The sequence below is a fragment of the Pseudopodoces humilis genome, chromosome 1 (assembly GCF_049639895.1).
Source record: "Pseudopodoces humilis isolate 2021_Gansu_Grassland_sample_001 chromosome 1, ASM4963989v1, whole genome shotgun sequence".
In the NCBI taxonomy this organism is placed as follows: domain Eukaryota; kingdom Metazoa; phylum Chordata; class Aves; order Passeriformes; family Paridae; genus Pseudopodoces; species Pseudopodoces humilis.
The window spans coordinates 93,314,539-93,334,987 of NC_142200.1; the positions used below are offsets into that span (position 1 = coordinate 93,314,539).

At 41.1% G+C, this 20,449-nt stretch overlaps 2 protein-coding genes across 2 annotated transcripts in view; one reads left to right on the plus strand and one right to left on the minus strand.

Moving 5' to 3' along the window:
• Nucleotides 1-1,213: 1,213 nt before the first annotated feature.
• On the plus strand, nucleotides 1,214-11,361 carry ALDH5A1 (aldehyde dehydrogenase 5 family member A1). The gene is made up of 10 exons (XM_005525338.3): nucleotides 1,214-1,510; nucleotides 1,645-1,728; nucleotides 2,641-2,811; nucleotides 2,941-3,057; nucleotides 3,490-3,633; nucleotides 4,506-4,649; nucleotides 5,955-6,113; nucleotides 7,436-7,605; nucleotides 8,358-8,416; nucleotides 8,570-11,361. Exons 1-10 carry the CDS (start codon nucleotides 1,214-1,216, stop codon nucleotides 8,773-8,775), a joined length of 1,551 nt encoding a protein of 516 aa, XP_005525395.3. The 3' UTR covers nucleotides 8,776-11,361.
• Nucleotides 11,362-13,542: 2,181 nt separating this feature from the next.
• The window catches only part of KIAA0319 (KIAA0319 ortholog), a 47,161-nt gene continuing 40,254 nt past the window's right edge, over nucleotides 13,543-20,449 (minus strand). The window contains exons 20-21 of the mRNA XM_014254504.2: nucleotides 19,426-19,517; nucleotides 13,543-18,573 (exon numbers count right to left, since the gene is read on the minus strand). Coding sequence (XP_014109979.2) covers nucleotides 18,395-18,573; nucleotides 19,426-19,517 — 271 coding nt within the window. The 3' untranslated portion in view covers nucleotides 13,543-18,394. The remainder of the gene's footprint in view (nucleotides 18,574-19,425; nucleotides 19,518-20,449) is intronic.

The following is a 20,449-nucleotide window of genomic DNA, read 5'->3' on the forward strand; positions in this document are numbered from 1 at the left end:
GTTGAATTCTGTAATATCTCTGGGATTTGGGCAGTGTAATCAGTGCATCACTGCACAGAAGCAGTGAGATTTCTGTTAAATCCAACAGCATGGCAAAGAGTATCCTCTCAGAGTTTGTTCAGCTCATGGTGTGCTTGCCTTACAGCAAGTACATCCCATTTCACAAAATAAATTAAAGCAAATTGCCAAAGCAGTATTAATAGAAAAACACCAGCTCCTGAGTTGCAGGTAATACAAATTCATAACCTTTGGTGAGCTGATAGGATGCTGCACGCTTAAGTCTGTGTCTTCAGTATTGATATGATATCAATACTCCATCACGTATCTCCAGCTGATATGAGAGACTCGTGGCAGTACTCCTGCCGAGTGTATCACTATGAACTTGTGGCTGCAGCGGCTGCGCACCCTGCGTTTCCCAGCCACCCTTCCCGCATGTGGCACAGCCACACCAGTCCCCAGCCAGATGGTGGCACCGGGCAGGGGCTTCACATGGCCCTTGTGCCAGAGACTGACCAGCTGTCAGGGGACCCATGGGCCAGTGCTCCTGCAGTAAAGCACAAATTAGCCTGGAGGAGACTGAGAGCCCTGAGATTTTATCACAGCCTGCAACTTCCTCACGAAAGGAAGAGGAGGGGCAGGCACTGATCTCTTCTCTGTGGCGATCAGCGACAGGACCCGAGGCAATGGCATGAAGCTGTGTCAGGAGTGGTTTGGGCTGGGTACTAGGGGAAGGTTCTTCACCCAGAGGGTGGCTGGGCACTGGAACAGGCTCCCCAAGGAAGCGGTCAGACCACCAAACCTGACAGAGTTCAAGAAGCATTTGGACAACGCCCTCAGGCACATTGTGTGACACTTGGCGTGTGCTGTGCAGGGCCGGGAGCTGGACTTCGATGATCCCTGTGATGACTCCTTTCAACACAGGATATTCTGTGACCCTGAGCCTACCCTCTCCCTACGAAGCAGGGGTCTCGATGGGGAGGGGGAAACGAGGCTCAGGGAAGCAGAAGCCCTCCCCCCCCCCTCCCCCCCCCCCCCCCCCCCCCCCCCCCGCCTCGGCTACGCTCCCTCCCCTGCCCGGGCCGGCCGGGTGCCCCTGGCCGGGTGCCAGCGCCCCCGTGCCCCGGCGAGACGCCGCTTCTGGCCCAGCCCCCCGGCAGCTCCTCCTCCGGGGCGGGCCGTGCCGTGCCCCGCCGCCTGTCGCCGCAGCGCGGCCATGGCCACCCTTCTGCCGCGGGGCGCCGCAGCCGCCCGCCGCCGCCTCCTGCTGCGCCCCGCGCCGCTCGCCCCGGCCCCGGCGCGGGCCGCCGGCCGGGCCCTGTCCGCAGCCCTGGTGCGCCGGGGCGGCCTGGTGGGCGGCCGATGGGTGGAGACGGGCGCCGCTTTCCCCGTGCAGGACCCGGCCAGCGGCGAGGAGCTGGGCCGGGTGTCCGACTGCGGGGTGGCCGAGGCGCGGGCGGCTGTGCGGGCCGCGCACGAAGCCGGTGCCGGCTGGGGCCGCCTCCCCGCCAAGGTGAGCGGCCGCGGGAGGTGGCGGCGTGGGGGGGCCCGGGGCGGTCCGGCCCGCTCTGGTCGGGTCTCTCGGGGCCTCGCTTCCCCGTCCCTGCGTGCGGCGGCCACGGCAGCCTTGTCTCTCCCTCCTGCCAGGAGAGGAGCGCGCGCCTCCGCAGATGGTACGAGCTGATGATGGAGAACAAGGAGGAGCTGGCGCGGATCATCACGGCCGAGAACGTGAGTGGGGCGGCGGGGCTGGGCACGGGCACTGCCCCGTGCTGACACTCGCGCTGGGAAAGCCAACACAGGCAGGCGAACGGTGACACCAAGTAAAGCTGTCAAACCTCTCCCTGCGCGCTTCACCAGTTAGCCATCGTGTCCTTTTAAATAACTTCGGGCATATTGTGCACTCACATTGTTCTGCTAGGTTCGTGGGTGACGTTTCAAACACTCCTTCTCCGGACATAAAGTACATTGGTTTGATGACGGTAGTACCTAATCAGAGGAAACCAGACCCGTGTTGTGCTTCATGGCATGCAAAAGTGTACATCCACCTAAACCACGGTCCTCGTGGCAGAAATGTTTGTGACTGGGAAAAATCACGCAGGTCTCCAAGCTGGATTCACACAGTCTGTATCACTGAGTACTCTGGGAGCTCACAAACTGGTGTCCCTTCAGACAAAACCTTGCTGGAAGATGCTTCAGCAGCTCCGCTGTGGTGTCACAGCTTCTAATGGTCATTCAGTCCACGGGATCAGATCTGGGGGTAGTCCAAAACAATACTCCCAAAACAAATGACCCTGACATAAACTTGTGACTGTTTTGGCGTGACTTGTGTCTTTCTTCAGAGTGATAATAGCAGCTAACTCAGAGTTTGTAAATAAATGCATGCTACATTTGCTATTTTTCTTCCTTGTCCTGGGCAGGTATGAATCCAGGCACAGCATACGAATTACTGACTATACAATGATGGTATATTGAATCCACACTATTGCTACTTTAATCAATCTTGTGGAGATCACAGTGTATGTCAGAGGGAGGGGATCATGAAGTACTCTGAAAAGAAGAAAAACTCCAAAATTACTTTAATTTGTTTATATCGCTTCTGTTTGGTGCTTACAATGTATCTTCAATCTGATTTAATCAAAGGGGAAGCCTCTGAAAGAAGCACAGGGTGAAATCGTGTATTCAGCCTCGTTTCTGGAGTGGTTTGCGGAGGAGGCTCGACGGATTTATGGTGATGTTATTCCAGCATCTGCAAAAGACAGAAGAGTCCTGGTGCTGAAGCAGCCCGTAGGAGTGGCAGCCATTATAACCCCAGTAAGCATAGCTGAACTCTTCAGAGTCAAGTGAAGGTTGTCAGCTCAGCTCCCAGTTCAAAATGTCACTTCTGCAAAAAAGGAGGGAAAATTTTCCTAACTTTGACTGTACTATTTTCTTTCTTCCTAGTGGAATTTTCCCAGTGCTATGATTACCCGCAAGGTTGGTGCAGCTCTGGCAGCTGGCTGTACAGTGGTGGTGAAACCTGCAGAGGACACACCTTTATCAGCATTAGCTCTTGGGGAGGTGAGCTTTCAGTGCTAAGCTTTACCTCAACAATGGACTGATACTGTAAACAGGGAGTCAGAGGGGCTTGGAAGGTAGATCTGGCCAGCTTCATATGTGAAGAAAGGGCAAACTGACTTGATGCAGGTGTTTAAGTTTAGTGAGAATCTTTGCAAATTGTTTCTAATATGGTCTAGAGCCTCAAAATGGATTTGGCCATTTTGATACTCAAAATATCCTTATATCTTTAATTTGGTTCTTTTGAAGACACAGCTTAACCGGAGCAAAACTGCTCTCTCAAGCACCTGTGGTATCAATTCCTAGTTGTGCTAAGCCCTTTCGGCTTCCATTGACTTACAGACTGTATTCCTCAAAACAATGAGCAATCATTAAGTGACTGTTCCTCTTAAAAAATGCACTAATAATGCAAATTCTGTTTTTCTTTTGTTGCAGCTTGCAAACCAGGCTGGAATCCCAGCAGGAGTGTACAATGTTGTCCCTTGTTCCAGACAACAGACAGCAGCTGTAGGGGAAGTTCTATGCACTGATCCATTGGTATCCAAAATATCTTTTACTGGCTCTACAGCAACAGGAAAGGTACATACGTGGACAGAATATCCTTGAAGATTATTACTGTGGTTATACTAGAAAGGTAGGGGGAAAGTGTGTGCCTTTATACAGAGCCTTCTTTTCTGGCTACTGTACAGAGATTGTCTAAATAATTGTGTACCTCTTGAGATACTGTTTACATGTTTTAGCATCAGTACTTCACAGAAGAATGCCTGTCTACAATTCTTGATAACTGCTCTTTATTAAACTGTAGTGTGAACAGTCCTGTACAAAATGTTCTTGGTTAATATCATAAGGTGACAACATACTAATAGGAACACTGAAACTGAGTTTCAAAGGTTCCATTCAAGAATGGCTTCAGAAGTTGAGAGAGAGAAAGTATTAGAGGAGTAAGGCCCTGGAATAGTTTCTATCAACCTTAGTCAATAAGCAATCTTGTAGCCATCTCTAATTGAGTCGCTGATTACCTTGCAGTGTGGCTACAAAATGACAGAATTCTCTAGGGTGGCTGTGTGGAGAATGAAGAAAAAGTCTGGTATCAAGGCAAATCATAATGCCAAAGTCTATCAGGACTTGAAAAACCTTTGCAAGAGTAATCAAGATTTTATTCTCAAAAAAGAATAGAACAAACACAAAAAAGTTGACAATATTAGTGTATAAGCTTGACCTGACCTGAAGCTGATCAAAATCTTTCTTTGCATTAGTCCTTGGCCAGAATTCCATCATTAAGGATTTTAATGGATGAAAGTTATTTTTTGTCATAGGAGATGGTCTAGCATTGTAGAGAAGATGCAGATAATTTCCTTGCCAGAGTTAATTTTTCACTGCCTTGCATCCATGATTCCACTGTTAACATCTGTTAGAGGTACAGATGTGTGTGTCTCCTCTGTTGCCTACAGATTTTGCTGAAACACGCAGCTGGCACAGTGAAGAGAGTTTCCATGGAGCTTGGAGGACATGCTCCTTTTATTGTATTTGACAGCGCCAATGTGGACCGGGCTGTCGCAGGAGCTCTTGCTTCTAAGTATAGAAACTCGGGACAGGTGAGAATTTTTGTCCATGTTTCTAGACAATGAAGAGCTGTACATAAAGTTCAAGCTGTAAATAAGCTATTTCATGTAAAAGGAAAGCACAGAACACTTCACTGTGAAGAGAAAGTTCTGAGCTCACGCATGGCTCTGAGCACTAAAGCTAATTACCAGCAAGTCTAAGTAGCAACACTGAAATCCCATATATTTTTACAACATACATGGCAGTCAGTAGCACCACTATTAGAGAAGATGATGCTCTCTAGGACTCCTTGCAAGAGCTTGAGAAGTAATAAGGGTTTTTTTCATTATGTTTTGTTAATATTGAATTCACTGGAGAACATGTGAATGACACCATCTTGCTTCAGTCTATTAAGACACTGATAGTTTTTTCTACAAGGAATAGTTTTAAAAATTGATAGACAAGATTCAAGTGTGCATTGCTTCAGATGTATTTCATTTAGAGTCAAACATTTTTAAGAGCATCACTTTCCAGAACAGTCATCTGAGAAGGGCTGTGTGGAGACTATTCCAGCCTCACAGGCTTCATGTTCATGTAAACATGAAGTTGACAAATTCCAGCTTTTGAGAACCACTAAATTTTCAGTAGGTCTGGGAGGTCATTTGATAGGCAAAACTTTTCTTGAATAACATAAGACATGACTAATCTTGGGAAGAAAGGAAACAAAAGAGGACAAGGACCATTAAGGTATCAGACCCACAGTAGAAAAGATCTATCATAAAAGGCACCTCTGCTGCTGTAGACAAAGATAAGAAGCTGTTACTTTTCACATACTGCAGCAATCAAAATAGGATGCAGTCAGAGCAAAGGGGTAGCACAAATAAATAGACCACTGAAAGCACTTAGAAACAACTTTCAGGAAGAAAGCAAACTCCAACTCAGATAATAAAGGAGTTAGTGGTCTGGGGTAATTTTTTTCTAATCTAAGTGTGATTTGAGTTTTTTAATTTTCAGCATTCTGCAGTCTAATCTAAGAAAGTGTTGTGTGCAGCTTCTGGACCTTAGTTGATCCATGTATCTGAATCCACAAAACTCAAAAAGTATTTCTCCAGCGTAAGCAACTTAGCAGTGTGACATATTTCACACACCCACTGACAGCTTGTTGAAGTTGTATTTCTGAATTGAAATGGGTGGTGAAAGAAATGGCATAACTAGGTAACAGTTTAGGATGAGGAAGGAGAGGCAGGGGATATCAGTGTAGTAACCTGATTCTTTGGCATGAAGGCCAGAATGAATTAATGGATGGATTAAATACCATATAAACTAATGGAGTTTTGTCTTACCTTGTTTGTTTTCAGACTTGTGTTTGCACAAACCGTTTCCTGGTGCAAAAGGGAATTCATGATGAATTTGTGGAAAAGTTTGCTAAAGCTATAGAGAAAGAACTTCATGTTGGAAATGGATTTGATGCAAAAACTACCCAAGGACCACTAATAAATGAAAAAGCAGTGGAGAAGGTATAAGTAAATATTTAATTTTTAATATCCTAATTTTATTTTTGTGATCCCTAAAATAACCTTACATTTATGTTTCACCTTTTTTCCCTTGTTTTATTAGAACATATTTGTGGTGTGGCTGGAAGTGTGTTCTGTCCCCCAAGTCCATGTGTATATATAGACAAACAGATGTGGACTGTTTATCATCCCCCTGCTTCCATTAGGGGAAAGAGAAGCCTCCTTTAGGAGAAACTGATTCCTCCTGATTATTCCCTAGCTTTTCTCAAAGTCCATTCACTGAAATTGGAAACACTGTGAGAGCTGTACAGTGATCCTGCAGTTCTGAAGCACTGTGATTGACAATTTCTTTTGAGGAACAGTGTTTCTTTTTGACAAAAGCTAAGCAGAACAATTTATTTGGGTTAAAAATACCAGAACTCTGGATGTTGTAATCACTTGAAACTTCATGTGCATGGTTTGGGTCTTCTGTTTTGGGTGGCCTGCAACTCCAAGAATATTTATTTTTAAAAAAATTCTAATAAATCACACTTTCTATAATATTTCACTCTTCCTAAGGTTAAAGATTATTGAGTCAAGTGGCCCAGACTTAGTAAGATATTACAGCTCAGTTGCATGCAGGCTTGGTTTGAATCTATTATACATAAATGCTGCCAGATTCTCTTTATAAAAGAATTGGAAAACATTCATTTATTTGGGAGACAAAGGATACAGTCCTTGAATTTCATTCCTTCATGCCTTTCCTTCTTGCGTCACAAGTGTAGTATATGTATCAGGTACAATTATATACACAAATGAACACTGTATATAGTCACCTTCTATAGTTTCAAAGGACTGTATTCTTGGTGGGGTTTACTACTTTAGTTTTCTTATTACTTTGTTGTCTTTAGATGAATTGTAAATATAGGGAGTACATAGAATCATGTAGATGTAAGAAAATGTTTGTTGCCAGTTCCATCTTGAGAGTTTTTTGTCTTTCCATGGTGGTCATAGGCTTCCATTTCCATAGTGCTTGATCATTGATATAGGATTCAGTTTTCAGTCCTGCAAAAGCTTTTTCTCACATTAGGTGTATACTTTTAATTTCTACAGAAAAGTGGGCTGGGGACCACAATTCATAATTTATCCCTCTGAAATTCCGTCAGACTGAGAGAAACAAGAATTGAAGAGAAATTAGATAATATTGCAAATGATCCTCTGCAAAGTGTAAACCTCTCTTCAAAATTTTCTCTTAAATATTGGGAGAGTATTATTTTTTCAATGGGAAATATATTATTGCTCATTCTTAAATGCTGACTTTAAGATTTTTGTTATGCATGCCTCAGGTAGAGAAACACATTAAGGATGCAGTTTCTCAAGGAGCATCTGTTGTGACTGGAGGGAAGCGACACAGCTTGGGGAAGAATTTCTTTGAGCCAACATTACTTACTAATGTTACAACAAAAATGCTTTGCACCCAAGAGGAGACATTTGGCCCTTTAGCACCAGTTATCAGGTAAGATTATTAATTCTACAGATTAAAATTAACAACTAAAAAAACAGTGAAAGATTATTTTGAATAAACAAGATTTGAAAGACAAAACATATTTTTGTATGATCACGCAAGTCTTGTAAAAATCCTGGGGTACTGGGGTACACGTGTGAAAACATACTTTGGATATGTGGCTTGTTTGTTTCTTTTTCTTGATCTGATCTTAGCATCTCTGCAACTTTTTGAAAATTAAAGTATCGCAATGGTTAAGCAAGGCTAGATAGCAGCAAAACCTTCATCGGCTTCATGATCTGTGGTACAAAATAGGACTTCTGAGTTTGTCATGTGATTTGCTAGTCCTAAGCTTTTCTGACAGAGGACGAGTCGGAGTTGTCTGTTCTCCTTAAAGCCTTCCCTGCCTTTGTGCAGAGCAATTGGATGTGATGGAAGAACATACAGTTACCTCTCAGAGTTGAGAGTGCTGTGTAGATGGAGAAATAGGTAGGCTAAACCATGTGAAGTAAATGTCTCAGAACCATCTAGGTACCTAGGGGGAATTAAGGTAATCTTAACTACTTAACTGCAGTTTAAATTAAGAGAAGAGGTAGACACTTCAGTGTTTAAAACTTAAAATTAAATTAGCATTTTAATGTACACTTTTGGGAAAAATAAATTGACATTTTAATTCCTGATAAGACTGCTTCTTGTCAGTAAGTCAGAAAGACAGCAGGTGAACTGCAGGCCTCATTTTTATTTTTTCTCTTTTCTATTGACAGATTTGAGACTGAAGCAGAAGCTGTTGCTATAGCAAATGCAGCTAATGTGGGTTTAGCAGGTATGCTTCTCTGTCAGATAAGTGTATTTCTGTGGGTTTGTGAGCTTTAGTGTTATGGGGTGATGATTTTGAATGTTATTAAATCTCTTTTTCACAGTCTTTTGCAATTGTTCTTATGATTTTCACTCATGTGTCTCTGTGTCTGCATGACAGGATATTTCTACTCCCAAGATCCAGCTCAGATCTGGAGAGTTGCGGAACAGCTGGAAGTTGGAATGGTTGGTGTTAATGAAGGCATAATCTCGTCAGTGGAGTGTCCCTTTGGTGGGGTAAAGGAGTCTGGATTAGGGCGAGAAGGTTCAAAATATGGCATTGATGAATACTTAGAAATAAAATATGTCTGCCTTGGAGGATTATAAAAGCCTTCAAACAGCACAATCTCCACAACTTGGGAAAGAGTGCTGTTATTTAAATAAGCTTCTTGAGCCAGAAATATGTATGAATGAAATTTCTACCTTCTTTAAAAGTAATCAACCCTGTCCTGTGTGTGTATAGAGATATCTATGGTATTCTGTGCTGCCAAATGTTTTTACATTTGTTTATACATCCAGTTTTTCAGCAATGTGATCATAATGTCCATTATTTTTAGTAATGACTAGGGATGTACATTTATTGTTGGATTATCCCTGTGTAACTGGGAGAACTTGTGCATAATGAAAACAGATTGTAACCTGTAGCAAGGGAAACTAGACCACCATTTTTTACTACCTTTAGTATTTCAGTGTGGATAAGGGAGGCTTTGGGATGGCAGTCTCCCTTTAGAATTTTGTGTAAATACTGACACTTTCTAGTGTGGTTATGCGACCTTAGAAGCAAGTGTGTGTGGTTTTCTTTTTGTTTGGTTGGTTTTTTTTGTTGTTGTTTTTTTTTAATTGTGGGAGAATCTGCTGCTTACACAAGGTGAAGAATTGTTTTGAGCTAGATCTAGGCATCCATATAGGCTAACAGACAGCTTTTTCAGCACTGATAATGCTGACTGCAGGGCTGCTGCCTGTTCAGCTTTAGGTTTTTAAGCAAAGAGGTGTACTTCGTGCCTAACAGCTTGCATGTCTAGGATGAAATATAGCCCTTGTTTGATGCCTGCTAGCCCCAGCAGTCCTGTGAACAGGACAGTCCAGGACAAAAAATTGATGGCTTAATGAGAAGCATGAGGAACATCTTGCAGAATTGTAAGGGCTGTGTGAAGAAAGCACAAGTGGTGACATGATGATACAGTTAAAATCCCTCCCTTCCATGAAAAGACCATGACTCTCCTCGGGTAGAAGGACAGTCCCTGATACAAATATTGTTCAGGGTCTAAAGGAACATAACTCATCCCCTTTCAAAGAATAGGAGCAGATATCCATCCCTGTGGGCTTTGTGTCTTGAATTGTATTTGTGGTTATACTGGTGAAAGTCAGTTAGGAAGGAAGGTTTAGAAAACCCTTGAACATGACCCATTTGTGACCTAATAGATTTAAATAGTGCTGGTTAGAGTTGAGACTTTGACACATCACTATTCTGTCATCTTCAAAAGAAGATATAAGGCTTCCTTAGTATGAAATAAACAATGTTGTTTAAACATTGTTTTAATGGCAGTCAAACAAAGCACTTTAAAAGATGTGCAATGTTAATTTGGTGAATAAATCAGCATGGCAGAAGTTAAGTAGAATAAATTTTGTTTCTTGTGTTCATTATTAAAAATAAATAAAAGAAGGCAACAGAGCCCTTCTTCCTGTAAAGTAATGAATGTACCCCATGAAATTAAATATTTTAAAATATTTTATCCCATCAGGCAAAGAGGTACCAGGTAACACAAGACTTGGGGAGGGAGGGAAAGCAAACTGGCACTGAGTTTCACAGGGTTTTTGTTTAAAGCGCACATAAAGTAGCATTGACTGCTACTCTTTATTTTTAAATATATTTTTAATGGTTGTATTTGTGTAGCAGTTGAGACTAGGTGGGTCTGGAGCACATTTTCTGTCAGTACTGTGTGCATCATGCCAACCAAAGGGCAGTTAAAGGGGATTTACTGCCCTTCCAGTAATTCCCAATGCACCAAACCTGCATATTTGTGGTAGTGAGGACTTAGTACTGTTATCTGTGCTTGTTGTCAAGAACACAAAAAGGATGGCCTCTTTCTACACTAAAGCAAGAAAATGTCCTATAGCCAACTTCTAAGGTTACACTATTGAGTACAAAGGCTGCCTGAATTTGGGAAACACAGTGTTGTGGGAGAAGGCTGTTTGCCAGCCTTGGCTACTGATATATGTAGTATTAATTGGAAAAAACAACTGGGAAAAAGAAGGTCATGCCTTGGTTCCTGGCTTCCACAACACAATGATGCAGGCATAGTTACAGGTATTGTACACAGGTAGAATATCTGCCACTGAAATTCAATTATGTCTGCCTGTGAACTGCAATATAAGGTCAAAATTAAAATAAGATTATTTACAGCTGTATGAGAGTGTAGCATTTAATGCGAGTGTACTTCTTGGGACAGTGCAGTTGGAGGATAAATAATTTAACTCTTACTCTCTTCACTGCAAAGTTACTGATCAGATGCATTGGTACATTTAAAATCTTAATGTCTTTTCTGATAGTAGCACTTCTAATGGGTGTTTACTTTTTTTTAGCAAATAATATCTTTTACAATGCCTGATAACAAGCACAAACAATAATTAAAGATAACGTTTGTAAGAAACTTAAAAAAATACCTTTGTCTAGATTGGATTGTGGTTGAATTCCAGCATAATATCCTCATGTCAGTAAAGTCTACATCAGCTAAGCACAGAATAATCGAAGTTGTCTTCATAGCAAAAGCTGGGATTCTTCAAGAAAAGACTTACTTGAATTCTCACACCTCAGTTGTGTTGATTGCACTTGCGATAGTTTAGCAATTTCTGGATATTAAAACTGTGATTAAAAAAATGTTTTCGGTCAATAAATAACTTCCATGAAAGCACCAGATGTTGTGGTTTATTGCCTTATTCAGTGCTGAACTGACAAATTGACAGCAGTCACGTTAAGTTCAGTCTCTCAGATTTGCACAGAAGATTTTGTTCTGACAGCTTTATCCCTGGAAAAGACACCACTTCTTTGTATCACAGAATCGCAGAATGTCTACGGTTGGAAGAGACCTTCAAGACTGAGTCCAACCCATACCCTAACACCTTAACTAAACCATGGCACCGAGTGCCGTATCCAATCTTTTTTTAAACACATCCAGGGATAGTGACTCTACCACCTCCCCAGGCAGATCATTCCAGTACTTTATCACTCTTTCTGTGAAGAACTTTTTCCTAATGTCCAACCTAAATTTCCCTTGGTGCAGCTTAAGGCTGTGTCCTCTCCTTCTGTCAGTTGCTGTCTGGTGAAAAAGACTGACCCTCACCTGACTGCAACCACCTTTCATGCAGTTGTAGAGAGTGATAAGGTCACCCCTGAGTCTCCTTTTCTCCAGGTTAAACAACCCCAGCTCCCTCAGCCATTCCTCAAAGGGCTTGTGTTCCAAGCCTCTCACCAGCCTCGTTGCCTCCTCTGGACACGCTCAAGCGTATCAACGTCCTTCCTAAACCAAGGGGCCAGAACTGGACACAGCACCCCAGTTGTAGCCACATGTACCCACATGTTCATACAGTGTAAGATTTTGGTACCCCCAATTACAGTCTCTTGAATCTAAATAAAATAGATGAGACTACTTTGGCATAGTAATATGCCTCAGTCATTTTGTATGCTAGTCTTTTATGCTGAGTCAAACATTCTATCACAAAATAGATTAGTGTCTTCCCTGCTTTTGTAATGTGATTACTTGCATAATTCTTTATTTCTTTCATTAAGATTTAAAATGGACTCTTGGGAGCTCTTTTATTTCTATTTATTTAACACAGCCTTGAAGCCTGAGAAACTGTCTTTTAATTTCCAACTTGACACAGTCATGGCCAATTTCTATTTTATTTCTTAAGGTACTCCTTAAACAGCTGTTTCACACACCCCCACACCCACCGCCACTGCCTCCACTGCCTGTCTTCTCTGTTTAACAAGCTCTCAAGAAACTATGTTTATGTATGTATTCTACTAGATATTAACAAGTTAGCTAGCTTAAAGATTTAAGTATGGTGTTAAGAAGCTCTAAGTTACATTTTAGCACTTGTTTAAAGGGTTTCCAGGTCAAAACTTCCTGCTTAGGTCCTTCCAAGAAGAACCATGTGAAGTTGGTGGTTTAGTCACTTCATCAGTGTGTGCCAAAGCTGCTCAGCACAACTGTCTGAAGTTGTTTTGGAACCATGCCGATTATCTTCTGTTGCACCACCTACTCACAGGGATGGGGAAAGGCTACTGCCATTACCAAAATGTACAGTGCAATAGCAAAGGGACAGATTCCATCCTTCAACAAAGGGCACATGTATCTCATCAGCTCATTCAGCTACCAGTATTCCCTTGCAGTCCAGTGACAAGGTTTTGAGGTACCACCTAGACTGTGGCACCACGTATCCAAACAGACATAGAAAGTTACTTTCATGGCATAGGATTTTTTCCTTACAGAAAGACACTTGTATCTCATAGCACCTTTTATTATCACTACTCAGCACAAACTTAATATACAATGATGGAAGGATTTTTCTTTTCCAGTTCAGAAAGAAGCAGCATAACCTACCCCTCTCTAACAGCATATTTTGGGTTATACTGCACATCTGTATCTCTGATTACTGCTAAGCAGAGGACTCAAGTATGGAATCTTGGTAACAGAGTAGGCCACATCTGTGAAACCACCACACTTGGCATGACAGCTGGTGATTATTTATACACAGCTAATTAAACCAAGTAAGGACAAATGCCACATGAAAACTTATTGTGAAGTGCAGTAAACTATTTTTTTTTGCTGCTCTCTGATCTACTGAATGATGTCGCCTCTCTAATAAAAGATGCTTCTGTCAGTAGGGAGGGATGGAATAAGCTACTGCATTGCTTTTATGTTTGAGTACAGACAAGCTATGGGAGACAACATGTCTATTAGCCTGGCCTGATTGTTGTATCCAATATAGAATACCATGCTTAAAAGAGTACCTGACAAGTTTCTAAAAGGAAAGACAAAACTTTATTAATAGTTACATAAATGTAGTAATTTCAGCTCAGAAATGGTTCCAGTTACAATACAATAGCATTTGCAATAAATAACATTTTCTAGAAACAGATTCCTAATATAAATTCTATAATAGCTCACCCATCCACCCACAGGGAGAAGTGCTTTCATACAGAGACAAAATACAGATGTGCAGCTCATCTGCACCTGATTCATAGCCTGTGCAAAAATCATTTGCCTTTGTTTCCTCCTTCTTAAAATTTTATTTCTAAACTTTATATTTTCCTCCTTTGCCTTGGGCAGTTAAGGATATAAAAGGTACATTAAATGTTTTTTTCTTTGCTGCAGAAGTATGGGATTAGTATTCAAGTTAGGGATCCAAATAACTGACATTAAGAAACCAATTCACCTCTATCCCATTTCCCTTTTCCTGGAAGAAAGTTTTCCTCTCTCAAACTTCACCTAAATGTCAGAGGACTATACTTACTGTTATTTTATTACTACCATCCTGAAGCTGCACCTGACTGCTGCCCATTACAGGTATACTGAGGGGCAAAATGAGTTTCACTTGAGGTTAAAAGCAGGAATAGAACATTTGCCTAGGAACTCAGTTACTTCAAGAACATCAGAATATCTGAGGAAAGAGCACCAGCACAAAGAACACACACATGCATTCACTCTCTAACGTTAAGTTTCTTGCACGTGTGTGCACTTCTGTTTGCCCACAGGATACCAAGGGAAGGAAAATTGACATCATATAATCAAACAGCTGACAGCACAGAACAAGATGCTTGAACAGTACTTTTATCTGATGCATCTGACACAGGGAGAGTAAGACTGTTTACTAAAAGGTCAGAGCTGATAATCTATTCTTACACACAAACCAAGAATAACCTTCTTTCCGCTATGCAAATAAACAATTATCTGTAATTAGACATTTTGCATTTTGCTTTATTTCCTTTACCTAATATGACAGGTTGAACCATAGGACAGAGAATTTGGATGTGGACCTCAACAGATTTGACAAGGTAAATTTTTTGCCACATTGCACTATGACTTTGGTTAGGAAAATAAAATCCACAAGACAATTACCTGTTCACAGCCATGGAAGTTTCATGCTGCGTATGTACTGCATTAAATACTACAACTGGGTACTGAACCTGTTTAATGCCTAGGAAGTTTTTTTCCAAAATACCCTTCTTCCTTAAAATGCAAACAAAAGCAGTCCTTTTACACAGCTGTACAATCCCTGCTTGTGCATGTAAAACCAAGATGCAAATGAAAATCCATTCCTTACACTTCAAGGCAATGAGGCACTGCAAGTATCACCACACTGTCTGCCTTCAACAAGAGGCAGTATCTTAGCAGATCCAAACTGAATTATTCCTTATTTTCAGTAGACTGAGCCACACAGGACAAGCTCTATCTGGTCTCCTCTGCTTTTCAGTGCAGATTAGTCTTTTGGGAATAGCCCCATCCCTGCTTTACAAATCAGCTGCCGGTACTCTTTCTGTATGTGAAGGAAAACAGTGTGCAGAAGTAAACGTGAGGACTGCGAACGTGCTTGGAACCTATAATAACCTAAACCAAACCGTTAGAATCCAAATTCTGCCATTGTGTTTGCATCGTTACAGCCAGTTTTCTGACCCTTTCATTCATGGTATGAACTGACATTCTGCAAGAAAGCAGTAGTTCTAGAAGTGACAATTATACTGAATCAAGATACAAGGCTTGCTATAGTCTCTCCTAAATTCCTGATGCAAATATGCTTGGCCAAGTGACACAAACATGATACTGAAATTCACAGAGCCAGAAATTATTGCTTTCAGCTTCTGCACAAGTGCCATATATTAAAAGCAAGCCTGCTGTTATGGTAAGAGGAATAACTTCTCCTTCCAAGCAGGTGGAATAATCAAACTAGTAGAATCAAAAGCAGCTGGAAAATTTTAACTATATTAAACTTTAAAAACATAGCTAAAATACGTTAGCAACAAAGATGTCAAAGTATCATCTAGGTAACTGAATTTACCAAGCAACTTCTACTTGCCGGGGCCTTATACAATGAGAAATTGGTCTAGTATTTCTTATTTGTTAAAGTGAGAAACAGCCAAATCATGCATACGTTCTCATGGCCCATGAACTTACCAGGGATCCAAAGATCTGGGCCCACCATGTGTATGTCTGTGGGCAAGGGAATAGTCCTGGAAATTCTGCAACATTAAGGAATGCAGGTTTATGATTCCTGGACTTGTTTTACTAGAGAAACAGATTTTCATTTTGGTGGGTTTGTTGTTTGTTTGTTTTTTAAACAAGGATATTTCAATACTTTCAAAGAAGAACATCCTAGGTTTCAGCACCGGCTTTAAAAACCTAAATAATAAACCCAAAAGACATAAGTCACTAATGTCACAAAACCAACAGATGCTGCTGACTGCACTGACATGTCCTAGAAGGTAAGCTTATAGATAAAGGCACACTGGAGACAGTATTTAGCAGAAGCATCAATGGCAGCACAGCACATACAAACTCAAAATTATTTAAACAACTTATTTGCTTGTTTAAAAATGCACGTTTCAAGAGAATAATTCCTGCTAGAACATTCTGTGTAGTTGTTCATAATGGATTAAGCCCAGTGTCTGGATTACAAAGGAAAGAAATAAATTACTATTTTGAGTGGGCTTTAACTTTTTTCAGGAATGCTTTAAAGTGAACACTGCTTTTATTATGTTAACACATCTGGAGCAGGAATTGAAAGACATCAGAAGCTGACCTTGCTTTTGTTGACCAAGTTATTTAAAAATATATATATATATATATATATATATACACACATGCACACTCTCAAGACAAGGGAGAGTGTGATAAATTAGGTTTCAAGAAATAGCCTACACCCCCCATACACAGAGTTGAAACTTGGTTTCTGAAGAAAGCAAATCATACCATTCATACTGCACTTTGCTGATAATATGGGAAAAACATAGACAACACCTGTATTAGCCCTTTTTAGCTCTTCCCAGCCTCTCCCACCACAATGACTCCTGCAGCCACACAAATTTCTCCAGAAAAATGCAGGGCTGCTCACACAGGGTAATTACTCCTTAGTGCTGAATTAGTAGCCTTAGGGACTGTTGATGACTGCACTTGAGAATCAAAAGTATGAAACAAGTTATGAGCATGCTATGTTGCTGCTACTTTTGACCACTGATTTCTTGCAGCCTAGACAGTTCTGACTGTTGCCCAAGTCCATTAATAAGAGAAGCACAGAAGCTAAAATGTTCAACCCAGCTACTCTATTGTGTCAGACTTCTAAGAAACGACAGAGGACAGAGAAAGCCCCAAAATTCTCTACATTATTCCTCATGATGGAAATGGGCTTGTCTCTTCCCCAACCCTTCTAAACTGCTTCCTATACTGTTTCATCCTCTGATAATGGGTTCTCTACCACTGGATTAAAAAAATCTGAACAAAACCAAAATAAACTCCCAAAATATTAAAAAAAAAAAATCTTCAAAAATGCTCCCAGAGGAAGGTTTTCTCCATCAAAACACATCATGCCTCCATCTCAGCCCTAGACCAGTATATCAGTAGAGGACCCTCAGGAATAGCTGGTCATGGCTAAACAGTAACACCAACACGCATGCCCCCACAAGTGAGGCCTGTGTATAAAAGTCAGGTCTTCAGTTGTGGATTTCAAAGGCAGGTTTGGGGCCATGATTTCAAAGTCTAACAAGCAGACTGTGAAGAAATGACCCAGATTGTGAACTACAATGTCAGAACTGCAATACACCTACCCTTGCCAAAGACCTAAAAGGATCTCTTTAGGCCAACACACCCAATCACACAACAGCAAGAGAGGAAAAAGTCAAACAATCTAATGTTCAATCTAAAACATTGCTCAGTACCAATTACCACGACAATGAAAGTACAATGAACCTCCTGCTCCACGCAGGGTATTTGCCACAAACATTTCACAGCACAAGAGCCCAGCACATTCTTTAATTGAGCACTTGATGCTGACAGATGAAAACTCACCTCAGCTGAGCATTCAGTCTTAAAAGGTCCAGAACTCCACAAAGTGATCTAAAAAGGTTGTTTGGGATGCTCAAAATGCTTCTCAAGGCTCACTGCACCAAGTCCTTCCTGCTACAGTTTCCTGGATGGACATGGCAGAGCCAGAGCAACTTGATCATTACAGAAGCAACCTAAGGCTGGATTTCCCAGCAGACACCACACCTCCTATGTGAGTACAGGGAACGTTGCATCCTACAGGACTCAGATATACCATGTTACATTACAGCTGATCCAGTGCAACTGCTCTAGTTGTTAACTTTCTCTGAAAACAAGAATGTTTTCACCCAACGAACACTACCCTAGAAAAGGAAGTCACAAAGTACAGTTGGATAAAGACAACACACTAAAAATGCTCTTTGTGTTTCCATCCTAAACTGAAAATTAAGATGGAGCCTGTGGCAACATATTGCTCTCTATAGTTGTAAGGAACTTCATCTATATTGGCTTTTTCTGTTGCAAATCATACCACTTCTCAAAGAGAGCATTAGGAGCACACATGAATCTGTAAGCCATTGTTAGTTACCAGAGCTTGTAGCAGAACAGCTCTGGCTACTCTTGTAGCAGTGATATAGAAAAAAAGGCCTTCTGAAGTTCAAACATTCAGCACAGAACATGCAAGAAAGAAGAGGTGCTTTTTCTTATTCCTATAATGGTGACAATAGGAGTTAGCTGACCATCCACCCTTTCTCCCTCCTTCTTCCTTCCCCTATCTGTGCTAAAAATTTATTCTTTAATCTGCAATTAGTTGATATTTGAGGATGATTTTGGTTCTGGAAAAACAAAGGTGGGCCAACATATTTCAGATGTGTCTCACCAGTGTGTTCTGTGCTTTTACCCTCATTCAGTTATCTGTCTTTGGAGCTGTAGTTGAACGAAACTCCATTTCTGAGGGACCCATTTATAAGTGTTCTAGAATTCTCTCTTTCAATCTTTTCTCTGCTGAAGATAGTGTCCTGATCACTGTCAAACTCTGACTCAGAGACCATCAGACTGGAGTTGTGTTCTGTACTTCTGTGTTTTATACCTGACAATAAAAAATAAAAACAAACTCATTAGAAAGGCTTGGGTTTTTAGTAACATATAACCATCTTCTCTCCTGCTGTGATATGAAGGGTAAGTGAAAACATTCTCTGCAGTGCAATGCATAAAAACAGCATACACCAATACAAAAACTGGCTTAAGAAGTATCATATACCATTTCAGATACTCTTATAACTTCATTGCAGGCCCATCAGTTTATGGCTCTGAAATGTGAATATATGTATTTAAATTTAAATGTAAACAACTAGATTATCTTAGTACACACCCAATGTATTTTCAATATCTTGAATCTGGAAATCAGTCTGTCCACTCAATGACCTTATTAACATGAGTGGCAATGAAGGGTCATGGTTTCTACACAAACATTATCTCTCTTTCTAGGACAGCAATTTCTCAGAATGACTTTATTTCCTTGGATTCAAACATTTCCCCTGCTAAAAACTGAAAGTCAGGTAAATTAAAAGATACGTGAACAGCTGCTGAAATCTACTGATGTCTAACAGGGCACTGATGGGTCAGGAGGGAACTGCTGTGCAGCAACAGAAACAGCTCCAAATTAAAGCATGTGCAGAGAAGGAAGGCTTACATGGTGAAAATCTGTGGGGCAATTAAATGTTCTAAATTAAGATAAATTAAGATAAACTCAGAGCAGAGGCTGAGCTCACGGCTTTATTAAAGAAATTAACTGATTCTCGCCCAACCACTTCACTGTCTATCTCTGCCATTCCCAAACTTGTAGGCCTGCTTCTGGGCTCCTCCTGCCTACAGGTATCAATTCAGACACACTGGCTGCACACTTGGTGGGTGAGTTCCCAGGATGCCATATAGCACGTACCGTATTTGGGCCGTAGCTCCATTCTCTCCTGTTCATCTATGTTATCTAGGATGGTATATTTTGTTTTCTTTCTAATCTTTGTTCTCTTCCTGCTAAAAGATAGTAACCAAAAAGACATTTAATTCTCATGTACCCACATAAATCTTCCCCCCTTCCTTTCCATATACATACCCCAATACACAGAATGTCATTGTCACCTCCACCTAAAAATATTACCAGTTTATACCTTAATAAGGCAGTACAATATGGACAAGACAGTATAGTTAATTTTCACTGATACAGAAAGATGAAGAAAGCAAGGCAGATTGATTTGCTCTCCTAAGACACAGTTTGCTCAATTTCAACATAGTAACTACAAACACAGTAGATGAATATTCATGTGCCCCCACAGTTCACGTTGGAGAAGCTACCTTACTGTTCAGCCAGCATTACAGCAACAGCCAGCCTTGGCCTCCCCTCCATGATCTTTGTAGAATTCATCTGGCAACTCAAAGTTTTTAAAACCTCCAGATCTCCAGCCAAATATTAAGTCTACACTGTCTTTTTCATGTAGTTTCCACAAGGCAAAGGAAATCTCTCTCTGTGCTGTAATTCCCTCCTCTTTTTCACATGGACCTGTAGCAACCAGTCCTCATTCTCAGGCACAAGCCATATGAGGACAAAGGACAGAAGCAGCTGAACTCATAAAAAATCCCTCAAATAATCATCCAACACACACAAGCCTCTGAGGCTCCATCCCACACTGTGGGAGTGGAATGGGACACACTTTACTATTTAAAGTTTTCTATTAACAGCACTGTTCCTTCAAGCTTAAAAATAAAATTGGCATTGACACCTACACATCCTTTACATACTGCAAAGACACCCTAGGAAAAGATGAAAATTCAGAAAGATTTTGATGGCATTTTATTTTTGCTAACACCTGAACAAGCTATCTATTTGCTGAGCTGTTTGAGCTTCAGCAAAAACACTTGCTCTAGTGACAGAACTTGTAGGGCTTGTCACTTGAAAGAGAATTTCTTAT

Coding starts and splice junctions, on each gene's coding strand:
- ALDH5A1 (XM_005525338.3), top strand. CDS start 1,214: ATGGCCACCCTTCTGCCGCGGGGCGCCGCAGCCGCCCGCCGCCGCCTC. Junction 3,634..4,505: donor GCTCTACAGCAACAGGAAAG/GTACATACGTGG, acceptor TGTTGCCTACAG/ATTTTGCTGAAACACGCAGC. Junction 4,650..5,954: donor AGTATAGAAACTCGGGACAG/GTGAGAATTTTT, acceptor GTTTGTTTTCAG/ACTTGTGTTTGCACAAACCG.